General features: G+C 42.1%; 1 protein-coding gene across 4 annotated transcripts in view; it reads right to left on the bottom strand.

Moving 5' to 3' along the window:
- Positions 1-27,567, bottom strand: part of TTC27 (tetratricopeptide repeat domain 27) — a 170,283-nt gene that overhangs the window by 34,742 nt on the left and 107,974 nt on the right. For all 4 annotated transcript variants that reach the window (XM_034764918.1, XM_034764919.1, XM_034764916.1 and 1 more), the window contains 3 exons: positions 23,183-23,278; positions 20,159-20,281; positions 10,713-10,940 (listed from right to left, as the gene is read on the bottom strand). In XM_034764918.1, the coding sequence (XP_034620809.1) occupies positions 10,713-10,940; positions 20,159-20,281; positions 23,183-23,278 (447 nt within the window). The remainder of the gene's footprint in view (positions 1-10,712; positions 10,941-20,158; positions 20,282-23,182; positions 23,279-27,567) is intronic.

Consider the following 27,567-nt stretch of genomic DNA (forward strand, 5'->3'; position numbering starts at 1 on the left):
TCCAGCAGTGGGAAAACTCTGTCAGCAACCTGCTGTCTGAGCCTTTCCCTGCCACAGGGAAAGACTGCAGCAGCAGGGAAATGCTCCCCCGATGCCGCCCCACTGCCAGATCCTTTCACTGACAGGTAGCTACACACCACAGTGTCGGCGCAGTTTGATTTTCACTGCGGCATGCATCTACCCATACCCTACATGCCGCCAAGAGATGTGCAGTATAGATTTAGTCTTTAAAAAGCAAAGAAGTGAATGTTCTTGCTAATGTCTGAGTTGGTCAAACAGTAACTTTTCCAACAGCAACAAGTTAAGATAAACAGTACTATATCATCATAGGACCTAATCACATCAGCCATACCATCAGGGGCTCGTTCACCTGCACATCTACCAATGTGATATATGCCATCATGTGCCAGCAATGCCCCTCTGCCATGTACATTGGCCAAACCGGACAGTCTCTACGCAAAAGAATTAATGGACACAAATCTGACATCAGGAATCATAATACTCAAAAACCAGTGGGAGAACACTTTAACCTGTCTGGCCATTCAATGACAGACTTGCGGGTGGCTATCTTACAACAGAAAAACTTCAAAAACAGACTCCAAAGAGAGACTGCTGAGCTGGAATTGATATGCAAACTAGATACAATCAACTCAGGATTGAATAAGGACTGGGAATGGCTGAGCTATCTACTATCAAGGTTGCCCAATACTTCCTATTGTAAGACCCATTTTTCAGTTGCTTAGAACTTTACAACATTAACTGTTTTGGCTGAAATTTTAGAGGCTGGGTGTCTCCCCCAGCGGAATCTTTTTTTGAAAAATTTCAGCCAACACTGTTCAGCCATTTCTGAAACAGAGGTTGGGGAAACTATGCTGTTTTCCCATGTTCAGTCCAGAGGGGATAAGAGCAGGACCTTGGGCTGGGGGGGGGAGTAGATTGGTATAATGAGCCTAGGGGGAGAAGACTGGGACTGGAGGCTGGAAGTGGAAGGAGAGAGAAACTAGGACTGGAAGCTGGGGGATGAACATGGGACTCACTGGGCAAGAAGACTGGGACAGGAGCCGGGTGGTAGCAAGGAGGTGGAGAGAGAAATGACGAGGAACCAGAGAGGGAGGGGAGAACTGGAACTGGCTGGGCATGGAGATTGGGAGTACTCTGATTAGATGAGGAGATCTGAGAGGGAGGCTGGGACCAGAAGCCAATGGAGACAGGGAATGTGGGCACAGGGGTAACCACAGGCCAAGAAAGAAACAGACAGATCCGACAAGGACCCAGGAGGGTGGAGCTAGGCTTGCTGAGCAATGAGACTATGGCTTGGATGAAAAGCCTGAGGAGTGGAGACTGGGACTGGATAAGTGAGGAAAGTGAGTCAGGGGTGGGACAAAGACAGTGACAGGTTGTAAGGGAATTCCGGGGGGGGGGGAGGGGAAGGAGAAGAGACAGAATGGTCAAGCTTGGGGAAAACAGGCAGAAGAATCAGTGCCTACTAGAGCACAGTCCTCTCAAGAGCCTGGACTGGAACACAAGATTCATGAGTCTCAATATTCCTTTGCTGTACACAAATATCTGTGAAACCCACTGGCAATATGTTCCATCCCAATCTCATGCGATTTCACAGGGTTATGTAAGGAAGGAGACTATTGTCTGCTTCATTTGTTGCAGAATCTGGAAGTTGTATAGTGAATGAGGCAGCGGATTCATGTAAAGAAAGGACAGTCTCACGATTAAGATAGTTGAATACTGGAAAACTGGATTCTCTCTCTGCCACAGAGTTCCTATATGATGCTAGTCAAGTCATTGACACCAAACTTTCCACAGGCCGTCACTAATTGTGCATTCCTCATTTTCTGGGTACCCAACTTGACATCCCGTGGAGTCTATTTTAAAGAAGTGGTGAGCACTCACAACTGGAGCTGAAGTCAATGGGAGATGTGCTTTGAATGATTTAAATATTATGTACTTTGAAAAATCAGGTCCTAGGAGTCTCAATTTGGGCACCCAAACTTAGCTGGAAATTTTGACCTTAATTTCTGTGCCTGAGTTCCCCTCTTTGTAAAAAGAGAGTAATACCCCCTTATTTCACCAGGGTATTGTGGAAAAATAATCATAATTTATGAAACACTCAGATACTATATAGTGATGAGGGTCATAGAAAAGACCATGAGGAAATTAATTCTGTCTCCATACCAGGGGTTGAATAGTATACAGTAAATAAGGTACTGAGCCACACACTGAACAAGGAGAAATCAAAATATTGAATAGCTACCTAGTAAATAAGAAACCTTAATGTTCTTTTAACGTAGTTTGTGTGTGATTATATATAAACTGAGAAGAGCTATTTGAAAGGACAGAAACTTAAAGCACCTAATAAATATGTTGTTCAGCCTGTGTGCTGGGTACATTAAGGAGTCATGGGCTGCAGTGTTTCTGGGTGATGATGATGCACACTTTCTGCCTCCATTTCATTATATCTGGGCAAAGCAGCCAATAAGCATACTCAGTATCTGGGTTGATTTAAGAATCTCCAGGAGGTTGCAACTGTTCCTTTCAGATACAGACCTTGTGACTATTATCCATACTTCTGTGTCACTTCCAGATTAGACTATTAAAATGTTCTCTGTATGGGGCTATATCTTAAAATAATCTGGAAACTTAAGCTAACGCAGAATTTATTTCCCTGGTAAATGAAGTATCTCACTGACAGCATAAGAGATCAGTGCTCTATGATTTGCACTCACTGCTTGTGGGTTTCTAGGTGGAATTTAAAAGGGAGATTTTCAAAAGACATAATTTTTCAATGCAAATTAGATGCCTGATTTCCATATGCACCTTTGAAAATCTCCCCTTAAGGAGCTGGTTTTTGACCTGTAAATTCTAAAAAGCTTCGGACCTACCTACCTTAGGTGCTCCTCAGAATCAAGTCCATAGGCTTTAGTAATGGCCATTCTGACTACTACAGCAAGTGGCCTTTGAAGTTTTTATGCCTCTGTTGTGACCCCAATCAAAATCAATTAATGAATCAATTTCCTTCGATCCTCTGCTGTATTGAGGTAACATTTATCTGTCCTTTGGACATCTAGAAAGAGTACATGTACCTTCTCCAGGTGTTTCTAGGGTGGGTAATGACATTTTTGACTAAGATGAAAAGTGAACAAGATAAATTGCTAGTTTAGAGATGCATCTGGCAGTATTCTGTGCAGAAAAAATAAGAATTCCACTTTATTATGCAGGGCATCAAATCGGACTACTTCGCTGGCTGATATAATAATTGCTCTGAGGAAAGCGACTGAAAAGTAGTGTAAGGCAAACTTTGTCAGAGGTTCAAAAAATAATTTTGTCAAGGCTTGTGAAACTAGGTTCCTTTTTGGCACTAGTTTGTTGGCTTGAGGTCCAAGTCTCTCCATTGATTAGAAAAACAGAGATAAGAGTGAACTGTGAAGACACAATTCAGGGCAGATACCATCATATGATGATAATTTAGGCTCAGATCTGTGTTATACCAAGGAAGTCCAAGGCAAGTTTAGAATAAAAGTTCAACCTTGTTTGTTTACATAAGTTACCTTTGCCCACTGCCACTCACTACAAGGTTGACTGATTTTCAAAGGGAGATTCTTGAAAGTAAGACTTTTATTGCATTGTTTGAAGCTTTGAAATCCAGTTGCAGTCAATGGCAAGCTGACTTCCAGAGAGATACTGATATATGACCTATTTGCAGGCTCTCTCAAATCCATGCAGGCTATCATGAAAAGTTATATCAGCCACATGATTTGGTCCGCTACTTCCAGGAAAGTGCTTGCAGTGTTGTTATAGCCATGCTGGTCCCAAGATAGTAGAGGGACAAGGTGGGTGAGGTAATATATTTTATTGGACCAACTTCCATTAGTGCAAGAGAGCGCTTTGAGCTACACGGAGCTCTTCTTCAGTTCTGGGAAAGGTACTCAAGTGTCACAGCTAAATAAAGGTGTTAACTCAATACGTGGAAGAAGTCTTGAGGCTTCTCAAGTTATCTCAACTATCACCTTTCCTTGCCTTCTAATTCACATGCTGTAATTCTATTGGTGAAGTGAGGCAGTAGCATGAATGGTATGGTATATGTATCAAGAGTTCTCACTGGCAGATTACTTGATTGTCACCGGAATGGCCACAACCGATTGTAGCAAGACTCTGGCTGTGAAAACGTAAGCCATTTCTAGCCTCAGTCTCAAAAATCTGGTTCTTATCTAAGAAATCTTTGGGAACACTGGACTCTGTCCACAGAAATCAGGAAGTTTTTGATCAATGCTAGAAAGGAAGAATGGATTCTTAGCAACAGAGAATGAATCATTTATGTAGTTGAATCATTCATAATTTTTGGGAGGAATCTAAATTTCTTCCAAGATATTCTGGAACAGAGAACTAACTTTTGAAAGGATACATTTTAGGCAGATCTTTAGAAGACAATGGAGTATGAAAATCTTCAGTATCCAAGGGGGAAAAAAAAGATACATCACTTTGTCCAACTTGTCTCAAACAGTTTGCCTCTAAATCTTAGGTAGAGCATCCTGAGGAACAGGAAATTTCTCTCTTCTATATGGAGGAAAGCTGCTCATTTTTATTTTTCTTGGATTGGCTTTCATTTAAAAGCTTTCTTTGGATGGAACACAAAAAATGAAGCGCACCTCTCAGCAGAATGCTTGTTAATTTTATGCTTTAAGGAATAAAACCTGCTGCCCTTTATTAACCAAAACTCCTCTTGCCTTAAGTGAGAATTTTGCCTGAATAATACCAGCTGAATTTGACCCAAAATGCTTTTTTTCCCCTTTGCATTTCCTGTGGGAGACAGGGACCAGGAAGACAAGAATGGATCTTTCTTCCTTTTTTAGCTTCTAATGTGTATATAGACCTTGAGTACTTGTATAAATCCAGAATCAGGCTCTGACTCACTGGAATCAAACATGTCATTTAAGCATTGAATCACTTCAGGATTTAAATTCTTAACGCTTCAGGGTAATATTTTCCTACAGGAAGAAGGGTGATTTGTTTGTGCAGAACTACAATTAGCAGTGGTGGTTTTGGTACGATTCTGTGGAAAAACAGGAGATTTGGAGGGGGAGGTATTTTATGCCATCTTCTCATGGACCTGAGCAAGAAGTTATGAGAAGCACAATATACAGACATAGAAGAGGTGAAAGCATATTTAAAATATCTACATCCTTTACAGGACAGGCATTACTGAAGTAGGCATCACACATAATAGTAGCAAAAAAAGTGACGCTAGAGAAAATGTAATTCTGTATACAGCGGGGTAAATGTGGGTGGATCTGAGAAGCCACTCGCCTTTGGAAAGAAAACCAGAAGTCCTGAGTTGCACTAATTGCAGACAGAGATTCTGTTATGCAGAGAAATAGGAAAATAGTTCTGACTGTCAATTGCACCCAAAAATAGAAGAGTAAGAGAAACTAATGACCACAATATTTAGAAAGGTGAGGTTGGAGAAGAACTGTCAAGCTACTCAAAACTGATATGAAAGATAGTGTTGCAGTCCAGGCATGCAAGAGATCTGGGCTCAATTTCTGGCTCTGCACAGACTTTTTTGGTGACCATAGGCAGGGGATTTAATACCTGTGCCTCACTTTTCTCTCTATACAATGGGGATATCATCACTTTCTTTCTCCCAACCTGTGTCTGTCTTGTCTATTCAGATTGTAAACTATATGTTCATTCAGACCTAGCACAACAGTGACATAATCTTGACTGAGGCTTTTAGGTACTACTCTAATGCAAATTACCACCACCACAAGCACAGCAGTGATCATGAGTAAGGGTACAATTCTGTCATGGAGGCCACGGATTCCATGACTTTCCAGGACCTCCATGACTTCTTCCGCATCGGCAGGGCTGAAGCAGCTGTCAATCCCACGGATGCTGGAGCAGCGGCCCAGGACTGAAGCAGTGTGTGTGGGCGGGGGAGGAAATCGGCCCCAGGGCTGCCAGAGCTGCATTCCATAGGGCTGCCAGAGCAGTGGGCTGGGGCCATCCCTGGGGCAGCCGGAGCAGCTGCTGGAGGCTAGCCCCTGCACTGCTCCCACCATTAGCCCCCTTCCTCCCAGGTATTTTTTAGTAAAAGTTAGGGACAGGTCACAGGCTTCCGTGAATCTTTGTTTATTGCTCGCAACCTGTCCCTGACTTTTACTAAAAATACCTGTGACAGACACTTAACCTTAATCAGGAGTAACTCTAATGGCAGATGGAGACCAAGATACTGTAGTTCACTTTGCAGAGATTGCTGTAGGCAGATTAAATTGTTTCTGTATGTCTTAGAAGTTGGACAGAACAGTGCAGAAGACCACTTTTATTCAAATTTCCTCCCCATCAGAGAAAATGGTTACAAACTGAAGACAGACTTTGGAAGGCAGACTGCAAAACGGAACAGTAAGGCTGCCAGCTGCTTCCCAGATGAAGGTAGCTTAAGGTCACAGATGCTGAATTATTGGTCTTAGTTCTTATAGGTCGCTCCAGAACTCTCTCTAGCACAGCTGTTTCTGTGACAATGGGAAGAACTTAATCAACAATCTTTCATATAATTTGCATTAGAACAAGCTTTTGATATTGCCAAAATAAGCAGGTGAAATGTGTTCTGTGCTTTACCTTATAATGCTTGAGAGTTATTCTCAAGCATTTATAGACTCCAGTACCAAAAATGTAGAATTACTGATACATCAAGAATGCTTTCAATATACTGTGAGACAAATAAATGTGAAGATTTAATTGAAAAATAACTTTAGTGGAAATTATTCAGTTTACTTTAGTCTCACATGTAAAAAAAAATTACTGTTGAATTACAAGTTTTTATCTCATCAAAGAATTGTCACCTCATGTAATAAGGTTTAAGGAAGAGCAACTGCCACTGGCAGTGCATTGTTTTCCTTTTCCCTGCTAGGTCAAGAGAGAAAATAAACATACTCTGGAGCAGGAATACAAATCTCAGAGCAAGGAAACAGATGCTTTCTATTTGGGGGGGGGGGGCGAGAAGGGTTGGGGGGGACAGAGGGGGTTAGAGGAGTGTTAAAAAGAAAACTAGCCATATTTAAAGAAGCGTATCATATTAAATTTCTGAAAACCTCAATTAATTCCCCTGTTGTAGTACAGGAGCTCTTTACTATAATTTACTATTTTTCTTTGGATGCCAGGTAACATTGTTCACTCACCTACTTCCAGCCAAATTACTACAGAATAGCTGGAGCTAACTGCCCAGAATACTTTAGCACAACAAACCTTTCCAAATGAACTGCAGGTTCAATTTTAACAATGAACTTCTAGCATCTCTGAAGGTCTCAGGCTGGAAAGTAAACTATTTAACATTACTATCTCCATTCTATCAGATACATAAGTGTGCTTTTACTCAGGCTTTTAAATTTTGCTTTCTTGGCACAATGACACTAATACAGTGGCTCCCAAACTTTAACAACCCGCGAACCCTATAACTAAAATGTCAAGTCTCATGAACCCTCTCCTAAAAATGAATATTTCCAAGGATTTTCTCCCTTACCCGAGGATAAAGTATAAAAGCAGTGATGTTGGAAGTATAAAATTTGTTTTTATGACATGCTTATTACACACTATTTATTATTTATCATTACAGTATTTTATTACATTATGAAAACGGCAACAGTCTTCCAAGATCTCACTTTTGTAGCTTGTATCACTTTGATTAAGCCTGTTATAAGACAAGGCTCCTAGGTTTCATCAAGGAGTATCAGATGTGAAACATCATGAAGGTACTTAAGAAGCCAACTCAAAGAGTTCCTCCTACACAACATTCAGGTCTTGAGCAGTGCAAGCAAACAACGCACGTTACAACAAAGCTTAAACTTGTTCTTCATAATAATTTAAAAAACAATACTAGCAGCCTATTTAATTTTAAAAACAGCAAAAAAAAAAAAATCCACCTCCCTTTCCATTTCTTATAGGAGTCTTGAAGTTTAAATCTCCTCAGTGTGATAGATAGGCTTGCTTTGATCTGCATAGCTCTTGGAAGTTCCTGGGGCTCCGGGCTGCTGGCCCTGTGCTGCCTGGGATCTTTAAGGACAGCTCTGTCCGCCATTAGGGAATTTTTCCCCCGAGAACCCCCTGTAACATTTCATGAACCCCCAGGGGTTCACAAACCCCAGTTTGGGAACCACTGCACTAATACATACATTTTTATTTTCACATAACTTTTTCAGAAAATAAGGTGAACACTCAATCAGAAACCTAGTTTGGCCTAAACAGTTAAGTGCTTTGTTTACTACAAATTGCTAATTAGCTTGTGGGTAAAATAATCAGGGTCTATTAATCTTTTTCTTCGAGATTCTCAATCAACTCTTTGGAATGTTGCACCTTTCTCTGTGTTTTCTTTTACTGTGCTAGCAACATTTTCAAAGTCTTTTTTTTATTTCCTACATCCTCGATGTACCTCAGATTTCTAATTTTCAAAAACGTTCTAATGCAGCTCTGCTGTGTTTCTCTCCTGTCTCAGTTAACAGCCTCATCATCATCTCAATTTATGAAAGTTCTTGCTAACTCACAGAGATGGCTCAAGTCAGTCACAGATACAAACACTGCCTCTGGAGTGTTTTCCTCTTCCTCGCTTTCACCCCTGAGTGATGAAGTCCAACGCCTCCACCCCCCTTTTTTTTTTAAACTCAGATGTGGTATTATCTCTACTGCTTTTCTTGCCTGGCATTCCCCTTGGTTGAATTCTGTCTATCCATATGACCAAATTTCTCCCAAATGTACCCTTTTCCCAACCTCTTTCTCATGTTCTTTGGGATCTTCTTTTAAAGCTTTTGGTTACACAATGATGACAGAGGTACCAGAAATCATAATCTGGAGAATTTAAAGGATAAGACTACTTTACTGCTTGTATCTGTTAGTACCCTCTTTTCTCCAACTGCAGGATCCCCTTATTCTCACAGCAAATCAAGGCCTTTTTGATGGTGCTCACTCTTCCCTTATTCCTTGTGGTTGGCTTTGTAAGAAGAACCCAAATGTACTTCTATCTCCTTGAACCAAGAGATGGATCTTTGTTGCTTGGGAAGCTCCATTTTGCTTTCCCAGACATTTCCGGCTTATCTGTTTGGTTTGCAGATCTCTTCATAAAGGACCAGAATGGGGTTAGTTACTGGACAGAGGGAGGGATAGGCCATAAGATGCCACTCTTGGTTTGTGCTGTTCATGCAGGCCTATTCATAGCCAAAAATCCTCAAACTCATCCAAGAGCAAAAACTTTGTTGGTCTAGAACCACTACCCAGCCAAGAGATGTGCAGAAGAAATGAGTCCAAGGAAGGTCTAATGGGGTGTGAGCAGTGGGTGTGTTCCCCATGTTTGTTAAGGAGCTCTAGGAGTCATCTACGAAGCACAATGCCTGCTGGGAAGTGGCAGTTCTAATCCATTTCCAATACAAGGTAATAGCTATAAGACACAATTCAGCTCTAAACTGAAACATCAACATAAATGTTTCTAAATCTGAACGGATTTAGCAGCTCCCATAACCCTGTCACTACCCAAAATAGTAGTAAATTGCAGCAGAAGCTGCTTCCTCAGTAGGTAAACACTTCCAGGTCTCTAGTCAATACTGAGAATTAATTATTACACAAATTCATTAATACACAACAATTCATTAGTGTATCAACTGCATTTTTAGTGCAATTAGCCAGGATCTTCCAGAGAGGTTTGTGTCACCAACTCTGCCATGTAATCCCATCATTCCATATTGGTATAAAGACAACTCCAGTTCGTAGGTTTTCCCGTGATTTAGTTCCTACCACTCTCTTATTACGTCACGTCACTCTCTTTCGCAGGATTCTCTACTGAAAATATCTATATGGTCCATTTTCTTTAACTAGGATGCAAGACAGTCAGTCAAATTTATAAATATATTTGTATTTAAAAATCTTTTGCCAGCAGAAAAGGAGGGAGTAATAGTGTTAAGATTCTATAATTTATAATCTCTATTTTAAGTACTTCTAAGCAGCCTATAAAATTTATATATTCTTAAATGCACACGAAATACTGTTTTGCAGTTAGGGAACTATATTACATGAAAAAATATCATGCTAGATTAAGAATATACGTTAGTGAGAAATACCTTTATATATTATACCATAACGGTACTACTGTGTTGCCTTTTGCAAACTTTTGCGCTTTAATACAGCACTTCAGCCAAATAGATTAAAGAATAAAATGTTTGTAAAGTAGTATAAAACTTGTAAAATTATGTACAACTATCATTTCTAGAAGTGCGTCACATGAGGACACTGAAAGTTCTGATCTGGACTATTTGGCGGTGAGAAGAAACTTAAGATGGGGTAAGTCCGCCCCGCCCTTTATTGCCTTAGTCTGAGACCATGTTCACAATTATTTAGCAACAACTATTCATTTGCAGTGTCTTGGCATTTTGGGGATAGTGGGGATGCAACAAGCCAAGTCTCAATTTCGGCAGAAAGCCTGCATAGGAAAGCTTGTACATGTCCATTATTATGCTGCTTCTAGACAAAGCTCTTAGTCTCACACCTTGAAGATCATCAATATTTACCACATTAATAAATTAATAAAGTTAAAACTGTTACTCTGACCATTTGTGAACATAGTTAACCTGTTTTTAAATTTTGAAAAATACATTTAAAAACACAACACAATTAAAAAGTAAAAATGCTAACTTTAAAAACCATATTTGTTTTTCTTTCCCAACCTGCATGGGGTTAATCTTCACCGAATGTTCGAAGCACTCCACACATTCTCTGAACTCTTTGTTGCGAAGATAGAGGAGGCCCTTGGAGCGCTGGGCCCGGGCACTGCGATGCTTAGATAACTCCCAAGCCTTGTCATAGTACTGGTGATCTTTAAGAACATCGCCAAGCAAGCAATATAATCCTGGTGTTTCCTTTTTCTCTAGCTCTCGTCTCAAGACTTCTTCCGCCTATTATAAAAACAAAAAGGAAATGAGCCTGTAGGTGGTGTGGTTCCCTGGTGCCCCAGAGAGGGACGAGCTCCGCCGGACACCAGGGTGGGCGGAGCCAGAGCACTCCAAGCCCGCCCCCCAGAGGGTCAGAGGCTGGACAGGAAGTATAAGAGCTCAACCCCAGAGCTCACTCAGGAGGCAGCTGCTGGAGAGGCCAGACACCCAAGCCGCTCGGAGCCTGAAGCCTGGGTGTGCTATTTACCTGTGTTTGCTCAGCCCCTGCCTGAAGGTCTAAGCCTTGGTCTCTTTACTGCCCCGCCCTGACCCAGGGCCTGGGTTAGTTATCTGTTAGTTGTTATCCGTGTGTGCTCAGCCCCCTGCCGAACGGCTTGAGCCCGGACTCCTGCGGCCTGACTGATTCCCCAAGGGGCCGGGCCAGGACCAAGGGAGGCGGTGTGGGTGCCGGCTGCCCCGGAGAGGGACGAACCCCGACGAACCCTTTCTACAGAGCCCCTTAATAGGAGAATCCATGGTCAACCTAACCATATATTACCATTGTCACTCAGATTTTACACCTTAGCAGTTTTTTACATTATCTAAGAAAAGTCAAGAAATCTGAAAAACAAAATAATATCTTGAACAAAGTCTGTGTCAGAGATAAATCTGTGAAAAAAATGCTCCATAAGTTCTTTTACATCTTGTAAAGCCCAAAGACTAACATTTAAGTGCTGTTATTAAAATTCTGTTCATGTCTGCATGAACCTTAAGGCATGATTTACTTATGTTAAATCCTAAAGCCATATTCATTTTTATTGCAACTCTAGTGCGGTAAAATGAAGTAATTTCAGAGATGAAATTTTTTCAAACTGTTTTTCAAAGAACTCAAGGTGAAATGCAAACTCTTACATTTTCAAGCAGGGGACTATTTGGAGATAAAACAGAGGACGACTATGTGAAAAGGAGAATTCTTCTCCAGTAAAATTTTGAAATATGTACAACCTGGGAGCACCTCAGTGTCAAAATGGGATTAACCTTTACTTCTTTGTACTGGGAAAAGAGTCAATAAGTCAAAGCTGCAAATAGCTGTTCCCCATTTCATGCCTCAACCGTATCTTTTGCCCAACGAGCAAATACCAACTCTGGAAATCCAATCTCTATCTCCTACATGGTACCGCACTGCCGCTACTAATTAGGCTACTGACAGGCCCTGCCTGCTCTTGTATTCTTCTTTGTTTGAATCACCTCATGAGGTATCCTCAATGTTTATTCCATTTTCTGATCTCTAATTTGCCCTGTCTGTAGGCAATGCTTCCAACATGTTTTATGTTACCTCTCTCTTCACTCCCCCTTGGCTGTGGCTGCTACTGTTCTACAAAATGTACAAATAAAAGCTATATTTTCATCTAAATGTAGGAAATAAAAATACACTCAGAAATAAGTAAGCATTTAAAAAGCAAGCTTCAGAGGTTTTGCAGGCTTTTGGAAGAGAGGATACATGCTGGAGTTCCCACAAGACCTTTTAAAATTGAGCTGTCTACAATACCCTTTATAACTCTGCCTTACTCTCCTCAGTGCCAGGTTACAGTCTCTCTCTAACCTCAAAGTTTCAAAAAGATACTTTCCCCTCCCTAGTCTCACCAATAAATAAATAAATTAAATTTCCCCCCTCCCACATGTAACCTCAACACATAACATACACAGATATTAGCAGCATCATACAGAATTCAACTCAGTGTATGCTCTCTATTTGAAAGGATCAGTTTGAACCATATAAGATTATGGCTAAATCCAACAAATCCTGCCACAGAGCCAAGTTTGAGCAGTTTATTATTAATCACATCCCCCTGCAGTATGTCACTCCATCTACCTAAGGCAACTGCACTGTTGATCTTCATGTAGGAATGATTCTTCCCTCTTCTGTTCTAATGAAAGCTATTTTCCTTCCCCATATTTGCATAATCCCTAGGGAATTCAGTCAGAAAAAATGGCTGATGTGTGTGCAGTCTTCTACAGCCCCTTACTCAATCTTGGGCATAGAGGTTAATTTTGGACTATTAATAAAGTTCAAAGAGCCCAATCAGAAATCTTCAGAAAGAAAGAGCCCTTTCAAGGGTTTCACTTTGTTGTGAATTTTTTCATCTCTAATATATTAACAAGACATTCTTGCTGTCATCTATGGTAAGTGAAGATTTAGCAGAAACATAACAGTCTGCAAATATTGGAAGGGCATAAACACTAAGAAGGGAGAGGAATTGTTTAGGGTAGTATCGGAATATAATTGGAAAATATGGTACCAAATTAAGAAGCAGAAAATTGTAGGCTGAATCTCAGGAAAAATTACTGACCTGTAAGCGTTCTTAAGCAGTGGAACAGTTTTCCAAAGGAAGCTGTGAAGTCTCTATTACTTGAAATATTTATTATTAGACTGGGCAAAGGATGAGAAAAATATATCTTCATAAAGAACCCTGAACTGGCAGAGGGAAGGACTAGATAAACAATGTTTCCTCCCATCTCTAATTTCTATGACTGTGATTAAATGAATAAATATTGATAGCTGAACTCAAAGATTAATTGTTCTAGAACAGAGAGAACCACACAATTAAAATAGTTGCAGTCATAGCAGGCAGCACCTGAAAGTACAGGCACTTTTTTTTTTTTTTTTTAAACAAGACTGAAATTCTGCTGTGAACAGCAGCTACGAGGTGAAAAGGGCATTGCATGCTGCTCCTTTACCTCATCCTGTGTAAGTCACTCCCAAACCCAGGTCTCTGTATGGTAGTGCCTAGTACTGTTATACACTACACAAACAGCCCAGCCATTCACTAATTACATTTTACATGTAAGTACGCAAAACCAGTATGTTCTGGCCTGAATTTGCAGGGATTCATTGCCAACATAAATATTTCAGCTTGGAGATAAAACAGACTAATTAAATATACAATACTTTGTCTGTTCTCCTCCCATATATATTATGCAGTTGGTTTTTCATCCTCTCTTTGTTCCTCCAATTTTCACAGGACTAATGCAAATGATTCTTATCACAAAGTCACAAATTTATCTGGATTTTAAAAAATCATTAGTTTGTTTGCTCATAAAAATCTGGATAATGCTTTAAATCAAGATTTCCCATTATGCTGTGCATTTTTGTTAAGAGCAAAAACTGGTATCCTGCTCTTTGATGGGAATTCTGGTTCTGTAGAAAGAAAAATATTGGAAGCAAAATCCTTCATGTGGATCTGAGTGGTGATTTTCTCTTGGTAAGACCATAATTTAGATAAATGAAGTGTAATCACTATGTGAGAGATTCATTTCATAATTCTTAATCGTTAAATAAAATTTTAATAATGACTTGAAATGTTACATAATTAGCCATGAAATCTAAATAAAATGAACTTTTGAAAAATATATTTTGAGCATGTTCCCAAACCGTAGAACAAGCGACTTTTCTTTATCTTCACAAATCTTCTTAAATTTAACTTTAGAAAAAGGTTAAATTTAACATGGTAAATAAAACTAAAATTACAGTTTCATAAATATTGCTGGTTTAAACAAGATTTGGTTATAATTAAATGGTTTGGACAGAAGTGTCTAAGCTGAACTGGAATGAAAGCAAGAGCTCAGTTCACTAAACACTTATTTAAAACACGAAGAAAGATATAACAGCATGCACTTGATGTGTTGGGATACTACAACGAAAACAGAGTATTAAGTAGGCAGAGAGAGAACAACAAAGAATATTCTGGTAGCTAGAAATGCACAAGTGGGATAATTCCTTTTTGATCCTCATTGCATAGACTCCCATGTACCAAGCTTAACACTGTCCCAGAAATAGGCTTCTCAGCCTCAAAATGTCCTGTGTGTCTACCCATCTGCTCTCTCCCTTTTATAGACCCTATTTTCTTTCCATTCATGAGTCTCCGTCACTCACTCATTATACTACAGTCTTAAATGCTGTATATTTTTGTGCTTTGGACTATCTAATTTTAAATATATGCTAAAATGAAATTTTCATCATTTCCCTTGGGAGGGTGACCATATTTCCCTATGCTGAATACGGGACACCTGGCAAAATTACTCATATTCAAGCAAGTTCAACGGCAAGTTCAACTATGCAGTACAAATGTTCAAATTAACATCAAGTTGACTGAGACCCTGTTAAAAAGAAATACTGTGTAGTTGGATTCTTTTTATTTACCTTCTTATCTTTAAGACTTTAGGGTTTACAAGAGGAGGTAACATCCTGTACAGAGTGAGTGAGTGTGAGTGTGTGTGTGTGTGTCTGACCCGACCCTCCCCGCCCAGCGCTCTCCGCCATCCATGCCTAGCTGGGCTCCCAGGACGGATCCGTCTCTCCTGGTACCTGGTGCTGCGTCTTCCCGAGGCAACACATGGGGGGGGGGGGGACACAGGATCACATGCCCCTCTCACCAGATTTCTGCCAGGGTTCACACCAGAATGTGGCCAGCAGCAGCCTTTCAGCACTGTGCGGGAGGGAGGGGACGGGAGCTGCTTCCAGCTGTGGGTGTGTGAGGGTGGAGGAGGGGGGAGGGATGATCTGGCCTGTGTCTTTGCAGAGCTCATCTCTTCTTCTCCCCCTGCATCCCCCAGTGGCTGGATGTAGCTTGTCCCTTCCTGCCCACACAGTGTTGAAAGGCAGCTAACACTTCCAAGCTGCTGCTGGCCACCGACATAACCCAGCCACCTCCTGTCCCCCGGCTACAGTGCGGGCAGGAAGGGGTTAAGCCGTAAGGATGCATTGTGCACCAGGGCCCAGGGAACTGACTGTAGGGGCTTCAGTGAACCTGTCCAGAGAGGTGGCTCAGCAGCGGAGGGTGCCTAGGGGACAGAGCAGGGAAGGGCGGGTGAAGAGGTTGCTAAGCCGCTGCCCGCGGGGCTGCTGTGGAGTCTGCAGGGTCAGGACACGAACAGGCTGGAAATCGCTTCCCCCCTGCCACTCCACAGCTTACCTGAGTATTTAACTGTGACACACTGAGTACATTTCCCAGACTTGAAAAAGAGCTCTGTATAAGTGCAAAGGCTAGTCTCCGTCACCAACAGAAGCTGGTCCAATAACAGATATTACCTCACCCACATTGTCTCCGTAATGCATAGGCAGTCAGAATAAGAGGGTGAAACAGACTTCCCAGCTCTTCCTATTGTTGTTTCCCTGCATGAAGTAACATTTGTAATGTTTTGTGGTTTTGCATTCACAGACTTCTTCTGTGGTGACAAGGACGATCACTGACGTATGGATTGCTGCCTTTGCAGCTGCAAAGCTGGGCTCTGTTCCTGGCTTTTCCCACCCGGGGAAGAAGGGGAAGCAGCATTCTAGGGCTCCTGCACATGAGGGAATCCCCTCATGAACTTTTCATGTTCTAATATCCTTAACACCTCCTCCTCCTCTCACCACATTCCTGCTTCTCCCTAACATGGAAAGTGGTCAGGGGGGCCAGTCCCTATGCAGGTTCCCCACCACTCTGTCCCCAAATACATCTGTCCTAGGGGGAGCAATTCCCCTCCTCCAAAGCAGTGTCCATCTCACAAGCATCTACTGGCTTGTTACACTGGCACTCCTCAAGGTGGAAATTCACAGGTAAATCAAAGGCTGGGGAAGGTGGATGAGGAGCTGGGCTGGCATCTTATTTTAAATATACCCAATTTAGGGTAAGAAACAAGTTCCCACCAAGCCTTGATGATGGAGGGAAGAGTGTCTTGTCCTGATGATGTCTTAAGAACCAAGCTAGCAGCCCTCTCCTCTGATGTCTCACCTGACCCCTAGTGAACCACAGTGGGTTCAATGGCTGGAACTAATGCAGGAGAAGCTGAGGAGGGAACACTTCTCCTAACAGCCCTTCATTTACGCCTTCGACACATACCAAGCAGCGTGGAGGGGGCAAAGCAGAGAGGAAGTAGTGGGTGTAGGTCTATTAGCCAGCTGGCAAAACATGCAGTTCTCTGGCTAAAGGGGAGAGGAAGGGGAAGAGTGGGCGCAGGGCAGGCACTGGAGGGTAGGGGGATATTTTTTAAACCAGACGCCTTATTCGAGGTTCCAAGGTCAATGGACCACCTTAGCTTCTATAGCTATGGCCCCCTCCCCCACATTTATGCTCCCAGTAACATTCCCACTTGGTACAAATGCCCCTCTTTAGTTTTCAGTAATACTGACAAGCTCAGGCCCCTGTCCTCAGCCTACTTTTTTCACCACATCCATGAAGATCGGTGTCTGCTCTTCAATAGGTCCAATGGAGGAATGCAACAAGTGAAAAAAATGGAATGACAAGGTCAGTAACTATCAACACACTGTGTGTTCACATCTTAAATTGCTCTTTTTGTATAAATGTCCTGTTTTGCTCCTTGCTTGGCATCGTGTTGCTCTTTTGCTGGCTCACTTTAGGATACCAGATTCCACTAATTATATTCATATTATGAAATAAACAAGTAGAATCATATCCAATAATCATAAAAAAAACCAGAAAACAGTTTAGTAAACTTTAGTAACCTCTTGCTTTTAGCAATTTTTATGCTGCTATATGCACTCCCTCAGTTATCATTTAGGCTTTTCTCAAGTATATTGGATCTAATACACGAATCTAATATATGCTGCAATATTAATTGTGGCACTACTTTACCTATTCACTTCTGTATCTGCATTGTTGATGTTTGTAACTTTTTTGTCAACCAAGAATTCAAAAGTAGAAATAAGGAGCATGATATGACTCTAGTGCTTAGTATTCCCCCCTTAACTTTCTCTAATGTTTGACCATTTTGTAAGTTTTTTCAGCTTTTCATTACTCTCGTTTTACAATAGCAATCCTGAGAATTAGGTACAAAGCCTTGTCTAACACAGCTTGCTCTGAGGCTGCTCCATCCACTGACAATATTTTGCACTAGCAGATTCTCATGCATTTCCACAAGTCTAGTTACGGTGTCTTTTTAATAGGCATATTTCACATTAATAAAGCTCTCTTGATAATGAGCACAAATATACTCACTCCTTGTCTTACAGTTAAATGTTTCTATTTTTTGTCGTTTTGCTCCGGATCTAACCTTGTTTTCAGTACTGTTGCTACTTAGCACTTATATAGCATTTTATATTTTCAAAGTGCTTTACAAACATCAATTTTGAAAGCAGTTTCCTGTGTCAGATATTCTGTCTGAATGCCATTTTCATAACTCCCTACGGGCAGTTGGTGAATTTAACTAGAACAGAATGTGTTTCCAGGAAATGGAAAATATTGACCTCTATTTCTCTACTGTACTGAAAGAGTCCTCATAGTAGCACAGTATCCCCAAGGCATGCATAATGTGACATGGCAGTTGGCAGTGAAACACAGATCTGTCAGTTTATAATTACCATGATCTAGATATTGGCCTAGTATAATTGGAAAAAGTTACATAAGGCATTATAAGAAATTTAGGTTATTTGTTTTAATTGACAAGTTACAATTCTATATAAAAAGGCGAACAACTGCCTCTGCAACCTTAACTCAATGTAAGCCCAGTCTTTCCATGTATGGCAGGGGTCGGCAACCTTTGAGAACTGGTGTGCCAAGTCTTCATTTATTTACTGTAATTTAAGGTTTCGGGTGCCAGTAATACATTTTACATTTACAGGTGCCGGCAGACGGAACCCCAGACTGGCAGCAGGCTGAGCCGGGCTGGCAGCCGGGACCCCGGCTGGCAGGGGCCGGTGGAGGGAACCCCAGACCGGCAGCGGAGGTGGCAGACGGAACCCCAGACTGGCAGCGGGCTGAGCCGCTCAGCCGGTCTGGGGTTCCGTCCGCTGTTCCTTGCCAGCCGGGGTCCTGGCCGCCGGCCCCGCTCAGCCCACTGCCGGCCCAGGGTTCCGTCCATCCAGGTCGGCTAAAGGCTGAGCGGGGACAGCGGCCAGGACCCCAGGCCAGCAGTGGGCTGAGCTGCTCAGCCTGCTGTCGGTCTGGGGTCCATCCACTGGCCCCTGATGTATGGCTTTAAATAGGTTCTCCACGTATCAGTAGATCTGAGTAAGGGGCTAAGAGACCAACGAGGAAAAGCTTTCACCTTTCAGGAAGTTACATGCTGAAAACAGGGTTTTTATCATGGAATCCTATGTTATCAATCTTCCCACCCGGATATATTAGCATAATCAGAACACATTTAAAGGTATAAGCAAACAGGCAACATGTCCAGAAAGCATTTTCTTTCATTCCTTCCATCAGTGCTTTAGCACCAGTGCATTTTCATTGGTGTGAGCAACAGGTAGAGCTAGTACAGACTAGCCACCAGCAGCTTTATACTACTGTGTCATCAGCATATTCCTTGGTGAACTAGAGAGAGAGCGAGAGAGTGGTCCTGTCTATGGACAATGAAAGCAGTAAATGTCAACTGGCTGGCCTGTACTAGTGCTCCCACTGCTGGCCACAAGTGCTAGGTCAATGGGGAGAAGTTCAGAGAAACCTCAGCAGAGAAACAACCAAGGAGGCAGAGTTAAAGTGGAACTTTCAGTCTTAAAACTGCATTTCCTGACTTGAGTATTTGATTTCTTTATCTTAATGATGCCCTAAAACTATGCTTTTTAAAAACAAAATGTACAGCATATGTCTGTTTGAACTACAGTTAAATGAGAACTAAAGTTAAGTAGGAATTATAACTGGATTACCTCCTTTTACAGTCAGAACTCTTGTCCAGGCCCTCAGCAACTCCCCATTTTGATTATTTAAACCTCCACATCTGTAACACTCACATTGTACCCCACCATACAAAACAATCTTAATTGTCCATAGCCAGGACCACATCACCCTTCTCTCTCTCTCACACACACAAGTTCAAACTTCTTGCTCTCACCTCCAAAGCCACTTCTCACTCACGCATTCCTCTCCCAGTGTCCCCAACCACAGGTCCTCTCAATTCTACCAATGATGCCAAACTCATTTGCTGCTTGTCCAATTTTCCCACAAATATTTTCTTCACACACTTCTCCTTGTGCATGGACGCTGACCTGTACTACCCTCTCCCAGTTCAAATACCTTCTCCAGACCCACTTCTGCCATGACACCTACAATAAATCAGCCACTGTTTGAACTGCTAAATAGAGAAAAGTTGGGTGAGTTGATATCTATTTATATTAATACAGAACACCTCTGTATCTGTATGTGTATACATGTATACAGTGCATAGCACAACAGGATTTCTAGGTGCTACTGTAATATAAATAACAAAATCCAAGAAACTCAGCTCAGATAATAAGACACTCTCACCTTCCCATGCTGTCCTGCTCTTTCATAGCAGATTACTACAGCTTCCCACATTTCCAGCTTCTCAAAGGTCTGTAGAGCTGAACTTGTGCACCCCAGTTCAAAGAGTAAGCTTGCAAGTTGTCGCTGAAAGTCAAAATAATAGAAAAAAGTTAGACGCATGTTCATTATCATTTTTAGAAAAGATGTTACAGGCATTTCTGGCCTGAACAGAAAACACACAAAAAATACGAGAAACATTTCTCCTGAAATTTGTAGCCTAACTTTCAAGACTAATGAGGTTGGGATAAAGTTTGGATAAAGTACAACTTCTGGATGATTAATCCCAATCAAACTTCTAAATTTTGTTCATCACTGACAAATCATCCTAATAAAAATTCCTCTGTATTGTTTCAAATATATTTAAAGTCAACTTGTCCACACAATGTAACAATCTCCATAAATGATTTTTATGTGGAAAAAATTGGAAAAATTGAGAGCTTCTTCCAGAAGGCACATCAGTCCAGTTTGAGCAGCCATACAAATCTGACTTAAAGGTAAGACACAGATTTGAGAGCAGAAGCATTGCAATACAATATTTATGTAACTTTTACAAATGAGTAATTCCATTTTAAACTAACGTATTAAGCCAGGGATGGGCAAACTATGGCCCGGGGCTGCATCCGGCCCTTCAGATGTTTTAATCTGGCCCTCGAGCTCCTGCTGGGGAGCAGGGTCTGGGGCTTGCCCGTTCTGACGCTCCAGCTGGAGAGCAGTGTCGAGGGCTTGCCCTGTTCTGCATGGCTCCTGCAAGCAGCAGCATGTCCCCCCTCCAGCTCCTACACGTAGGGGCAGCCAGGGGGCTCCGCACGCTGCTCCTGCCCCAAAGGCCGCCCCCACAGCTCCCATTGGCCAGGAACCACGATGCCTGTGGATGGGGCAGCGTGCAGAGCCACCTGGCTGCGCTCCCGTGTAGGAGCCAGAGGGGGAACATGCCACTGCTTCTGAGAGCTGCTTGAGGTAAGCACCGCCTGGAGCCTGCACTCCTGGATTCCCCTATGCCCCAACCCCCTGCCCTAGCCCTGATCCCTCTCCTGCGCACCGAACTCCTCGGTCCCAGACGGATCACCCTCCTGCATCCTCAACCCTTCATGCCCAGCCCCACCCCAGAGCCCACTCCCCCAGCCGGAGGCCTCATCCCCTCCCGCACCCCAATCCACAATTTCGTGAGCATTCATGGCCCGCCATACAATTTCCATACCCAGATGTGGCCCTCGGGTAAAAAAAGTTTGCCCACCCCTGTATTAAGCTGTGTTTTCTAGACTTTGAAGTTTTTTTTTTTTAAAGAGATTAATATAACAATATCCCCTTCAGTTTTAAAGAAATTATAAACTTGCTTACCATATATAAAATACACAATTTTTTTTGTTGAAACATATAAAAATTTACTAAGTAAGGCCCCAATCCTGCAACGAGATAATGGAGGCAAACCCCCTAAGCTTGTTCGGAGCCCCAATTAATTTAGTGGAGCTCTATGCAGGTGCAAGCATCCACCTGTGAGCATCTCACTACAGGATTGGGATCTATAGCCTCTGCAATTTGACAAGTATTCATACACATATGGTAGTGATAACACCATCTTATTACAGCAATAGTATTTCTGCATAAATGTATACTATAATATAATTTAAATATGTTACAAAGTATTTATTTTAATCTGGATACTAATTATTTAGGGAAAATATTTAATTCCACATACAGGAAATTTTAAAATTTAATTTACTCTCTGGGTCAAATTTGGTAAAATTTAGAGAGAGATAATGACTATAGTTAAGACTGCCACACTTTCCATAATACACCTCTATTTTAGCATTTCTAACATTGACTTAGAAAATTGGCTTGGACTGAAACCACATTTACTCTGACAACTGGAAATGAAAATTAGGTTTGATTGTGTTTATTTGAAATGTTTGTTGAAAGATTATATGTGGAATAATTTGGGGAACACTGGAAGAAATGATGATTGGTTAAGATAGTATGCATAGTATCAAAAGAGGAAAAACTTTCATAAAACGGAAACATTTAAATGTAAATAAAATGCATGATTTAGGGAAATCTTTTGTCCTCAAAGCCTTGAACCTTATTTTAATAATTTTCAAGTTTAGGGTTAAATATAATAATACCAGATAAGACTAAGCACAGTCTGAAATCTTTCAAATAGCATGACCTTCTGCTTAAATTTAAAATGTGCTGGAAAAAAATGCCCTCTTCATTCTACAAAAAAAGAAGGTGCACAACTAGAAAATAAGAGTGCTTCAGCTTTGGCAGTCCTCTTGTGGGATGAGGTATCAGATTCCACAGGGGAAAAGAGGGAATTCTTAAGAAAATCCATCACATAGTGGAGAAGGGGAGTGGGTCTAGACCAAAGTGAAAGGCCAACATCTAGGAGGCAGAACCTTATTGAGGTATACGAGGACTTCAAGCTTATGTGGAAAATGGAAACAAACAGGGTTATCTCACCCACTGACCCAGAGTACTCTGGCCATGACCCACCTCCTATAAGACCTGGTCTACCTCACTAATGGGTAGGTGGAGAGACAGGAAGCAGACCCCTAAGAATGGCAATCATCCCTTTTCATTTATGGTATTTTGGTAACCGTAGAACACCCTAACTCTATTTCCTCCTTTTTCTGTTGAAGAATTATTATTCCATTTTCCATTAAAGCAAAAAAGGAAAAGACCATACAGAAAAGCTGTTTTGCAAGCAAACATCTCTAAGCAAGCAGTCAATTCTGTGTATGATAGAAACGTATATAAAAAAGCTGCACAATTTCTAGAATTTAATTTCTTTAAAAAAAATCTACATATTCCTATATTGTTAGGTTAATCCAATTTTTTCCAACAAGTTTTCCAATTTATATATGGTAACATGCATCAGACAGTGGGTTTCTACTGAAGCTTCTAGGACATGGTACTTCACAAGATAGCATGCAATATCAAATATAATTTGATGGTATCTAGAATAAATGTCATATTATTAGCTTGTACCTCTATGGCCCAGTGTGGAGGCACCTGACAACTGTAGAAAATCTTCAGTCGTTCAGATACCAATGTTTTCTTGTCTTCAAATTGATCTGCAAGTGCCTACAAATACAAAGCATATTCATTTATTATTTAGATTTATTTAAGTATAAAGAGGTGCCTGAGACTGTAGGTGCCCTTGATATAAGCTATAAGACAGCAGCTGTAACAATATTAGGTATTCAAGTGTAATTTATCAGCAGTACCGGGTTTACAATAGCGCCAGTGGCGCCATGGAGCCTCGCCCATGCTCAGAAGGGGCCCCAGCCTGCTCCGCTTGCACTGCCCCCGAGACCCTGCCACCCCAGCTGAGGCTCCTCTCTGCCCTCTGGCCCCACCCGCTGGCTCCTATCTGCCCCCTTGCCAGACCCCAGTGCACCTCCAGCTCCGGGCAGTCTTTGCTTCCCACTACCTGTGGGGCCCTGCCTGTCTCCCCAGAAGTGAGTCACCTGGGACTGGTGCAGAAGCCTGGCCAGTCTCGGTCAGTTTGGGGACAGGTGGGACAATGTGGGGGGCTTGGCTGGGCCCCGCCAGGCAAGTGGGTACTGAGGGAGCGCGGCCGGGGCAGGCCCTGGCCTGGCTGATCGCGCCACTCCCGAGGGATCAGAGTGATTCCCAGCCCCTGGACCAGCCCTGGCTGCACCGCCAGCTCAGCCTGGCAAACATAGTCGCTTCCCAGCAGGGCTGGTGAGTGCAGGCGGGAGGCAGGGCGTGGGGGAGTGAGTTTCTAGGGGACTTGGGGGTGTGTGTGTGCTGGGCTGTGAGGGGGTGGGGAAGATGTGTGTGTTGGGGCACTAGGGAGTGGGGGTTCTGTGGGGGGTTCTGGGCGGGCTGTGGGCAGGGGGCACTGGGCAGAGGTGGTGTTGTGCAGGGTGCTGTGCATTTGTGGAGGGAGTCTGGAGGGGCACTGGGCATAACGGGTCCGGAGGCAGGGGGGGCTCTGGCCATAGGGATTCGGGGTGTTTGTGTTGGATGTGGGGGCTGTGTGGCATGGCATGGGCCTGCCCCCGAGGGGAAGGGGCATGCTGGCACCACAGGGCCAGGCGGGCCACTGTGCATCTAGCAACTGCAGGTTTGTAAATAGTGCCCTCTCCCTGGGCTAGGCGGAGCGGGGAGGGCCCTGCCATGCCATGCCCCATTGCCCCTGGCTGGTCCCTCACTCTGGAGACTGACTTCCCCATGCCATGCTCCACTGCCTGCATGGGGGCCCACAAATATGTTTGGAGCCAGACACACAAAAGCTTAATCCTGCCCTGCTTATCAGATGCTATAATGAGATAAAAATAGACATTTTTATCAAGGAGATGGGCTACACTTACATACAAGACAATTAATCAAATTTAAACCCTCCGTTGTATACTAAAACATACATAAAATCAAACTTCCAAGAGCATACAAACCTTATCAAATTCAACAGAACCTTAGGCGTTGGCTACACTGGCACTGTACAGCGCTGCAACTTGCTGCGCTCAGGGGTGTGAAAACACACACCCGCCCCCCCGAGCGCAGCGCTGTAAAGCGCCAGTGTAATCAGAGCCTGCAGCGCTGCACGCTCGCTCGCAGCGCTGCAAGCTATTCCCCTCGGAGAGGTGGAGTACATACAGCGGCAGCGCTGTGAAGTCCTGAGTGTAGCCAAGGCCTTACACATTGCATAAAGCAAGAACAAGAAAGAATCAAATTTCTAATTCCCACCCAAACAATTTAGCAATTTAAAAAACCCAAACAATAAAAACCCTGCCATTATGCATATGTTGAGTAAATGCTGCTATGTAAGAATATTTGACAAAAGATAAGATGACAGGAGTTAAGGTGATATCAGCTTATATAGTTCAGTGCCTAGTCAGCTTTTTCTGAGAGAGAGAACACTGAATTACCTAAAGTCTGAAGTTTGTAGGGAAAAAACACACCAAAGTATAGCCCACTGTTCTCCAAGTCAGACTTTCATAACCACACCTCTCACATAGAATACACTGCTCTAATTGGGAAGACAACTCAATTCAAGTTTTTCCTTCAGGACAAATTTGAATTTATGAGAGAGAAATGTATGTTCTTGCCTCCCATCTATCTCCGTAAGTTAGTTCTGCACAGTAAACCTGCCTCAAGTCAACATATAGAAATTCAACAGAACTAGCAGGATAAGAAAAAAAAAGTGTGAATTATTTACAACTAGAAAGTAGATTAGGAATTTTAAAGAAAGAATCTCCTTCAGATGGATGTACCAATAAATCCACATATTTAAAATGGAAGTGCATGTAAGGCCAGAGATATGTTACTTGCTTTCACATAATTGGTCTGACCATCAAATCTCATACTGAACTCAACCACTGAAAGCAGAATCCTAAAAGGGCTCCTCTTGCCACTATGTACGCACAGTTCAGCACAGAGACAAGTTAGAGACATGTCTGGTCCTTTCTCCCTCAATTCTTGTCCACTAGGGCAGAAAATGCAAATACTCCAAAGAAGTGGAGAAGATGGGTTGTGATCTGTGGAGGCAATACATTTTGAAAACTCTAGTTACTAATTTACTAACCTAGCTCAAGAATTTCAAAAATAGGTGCCTAATGTTAGCAATCTCAGTGATATGATTTTAAAATTGCTGAGCAACTTGGAAATATCAGTGACTTCCAGTAGTGCTGAAACAATTTTTATAGGGGGGTGCTGAGAGCCATTGAACCAAACTGCAAACCCTATATATAATGGAAACCACTTCAAGCCAGGGGGTGCAGCAGCACCCTCAGCACTCCTAGTTCCAGCACCTATGGTGACTTCCGTGGATGCTGTTGGGTACTTTGCACTTTTGAAAATCAAGCCAGTGATTTAGGAGCCTGACTGTGGATTACAAGCCTAGCTTTAAACAGTTATTTTTTTAAATTTTGGCCTTTGTTTAAATTCTCTCCCGTGAAATTATTTCTATGGAGCCCTGGTCTCAGAGATTAATCAGAATTTACCTCAGGCGCCTGGCTGAGGTGTATTTACAGTATCTTCCATCAAACCACAAAGAAACAGACTAGTAATGTCGCATTCTTATGCATAGTTCTATATAGTACAAGGAGGGATTCAAACCATTTTTTAATGCGCTGTGCAAAACAAGATGATTTAGATAAAGAAGTTAATTGACCACGGTCTATAGTTGCAAACTGTATTCTGACATTACTTAGAAGTGTAGGCTACATTTTTCTGTACACATTCCAGTAAAGCAGAAGATAACAGTAAAACTGTGCAGTTCATTAGGTGTGTGTTATTTATTTTACAAGAGCTGTGCAGGAATCGGAATTTCTGTTTGGTGGGAAATTCTGTGATTTTTCAGGTTTGGTTTTATTCCGAATTGAAACAAAACAAACAAAAAATTTCATAATGTTCTGGAAAAGACTAGTTTTGGGTCAAGTGCTCCATTTCATTAAAATCTAAATGTTTTGTTCAGATTTAGAGTTTTTGTTGTATATATTATAGTGTATAATATAATTTCAAAATTTATTTTATATTAAGTAATTTTGAAACAACAACAAAAATTCAAAAAATTCTGTGACAGGCCGGGTCACAGAAACCCCCTTGGGACTGCCACCTGATGTGCTGAGACTATCTCTAAGCCTGTTTTCCCTCGCAGCTTGGGACTTCAGTACCTTGCCTGGCTGTGCCAGACTCGCTAGCCTGCTACAAACAGACCCAGAGCTGAACCATGTCCCCCAAAAGCTGCAGGCTTAACTGAAAACAGCTTAAGAAGTACTCCTGTCTCCAACACTCAGATATCCAGTTCCCAATGGGATCCAACCCCAAATAAATTAGTGTTGCTCTGTATAGAGCTTATACAGAGTAAACTCAAATTGTTCATCTTCTATAACACCAATAGAGAGATATGCACAGCTGTCCCCCCCCCCCCATATTAATACTTCCTCTGGGTTAATTAATATGTAAAAAGTGATTTTATTAAATATAAAAAGTAGGATTTAGGTGGCTCCAAGTAATAACAGACAGACCGAAGGTCCAGCAATCACTCACAACCCTGTAGTTACTGTCCTTTGTTCCAGTTTCTTTCAGGCATCCCTTTGGGGTGGAGAGGCTAGCTGAAGACCAAATGGGAAGGGTTTCCAGGGGCTTATATGGTCTCTCTCTTGTGGGTGAAAACCCCTTGTGTTCTCCTGTGCAGAATCACAGTTACAAGATGGAGTTTTGGAGTCACATGGGCAAGTCACATGTCCATGCATGATTCAGTTCTTTACAGGCCGACGCCATTGTCTACATGTTGGTTTCAACGTTCCCAGGAAAGCTCAGATGTAGATTGGCGTCTCCCAGGGTCTACTGTTAGCTAAGTACTCCCAATTACCTGAATAACCCCTTCATACTATGTTGACCAA

The sequence above is a fragment of the Trachemys scripta genome, chromosome 3 (genome assembly GCF_013100865.1).
Source record: "Trachemys scripta elegans isolate TJP31775 chromosome 3, CAS_Tse_1.0, whole genome shotgun sequence".
In the NCBI taxonomy this organism is placed as follows: Eukaryota; Metazoa; Chordata; order Testudines; family Emydidae; genus Trachemys; species Trachemys scripta.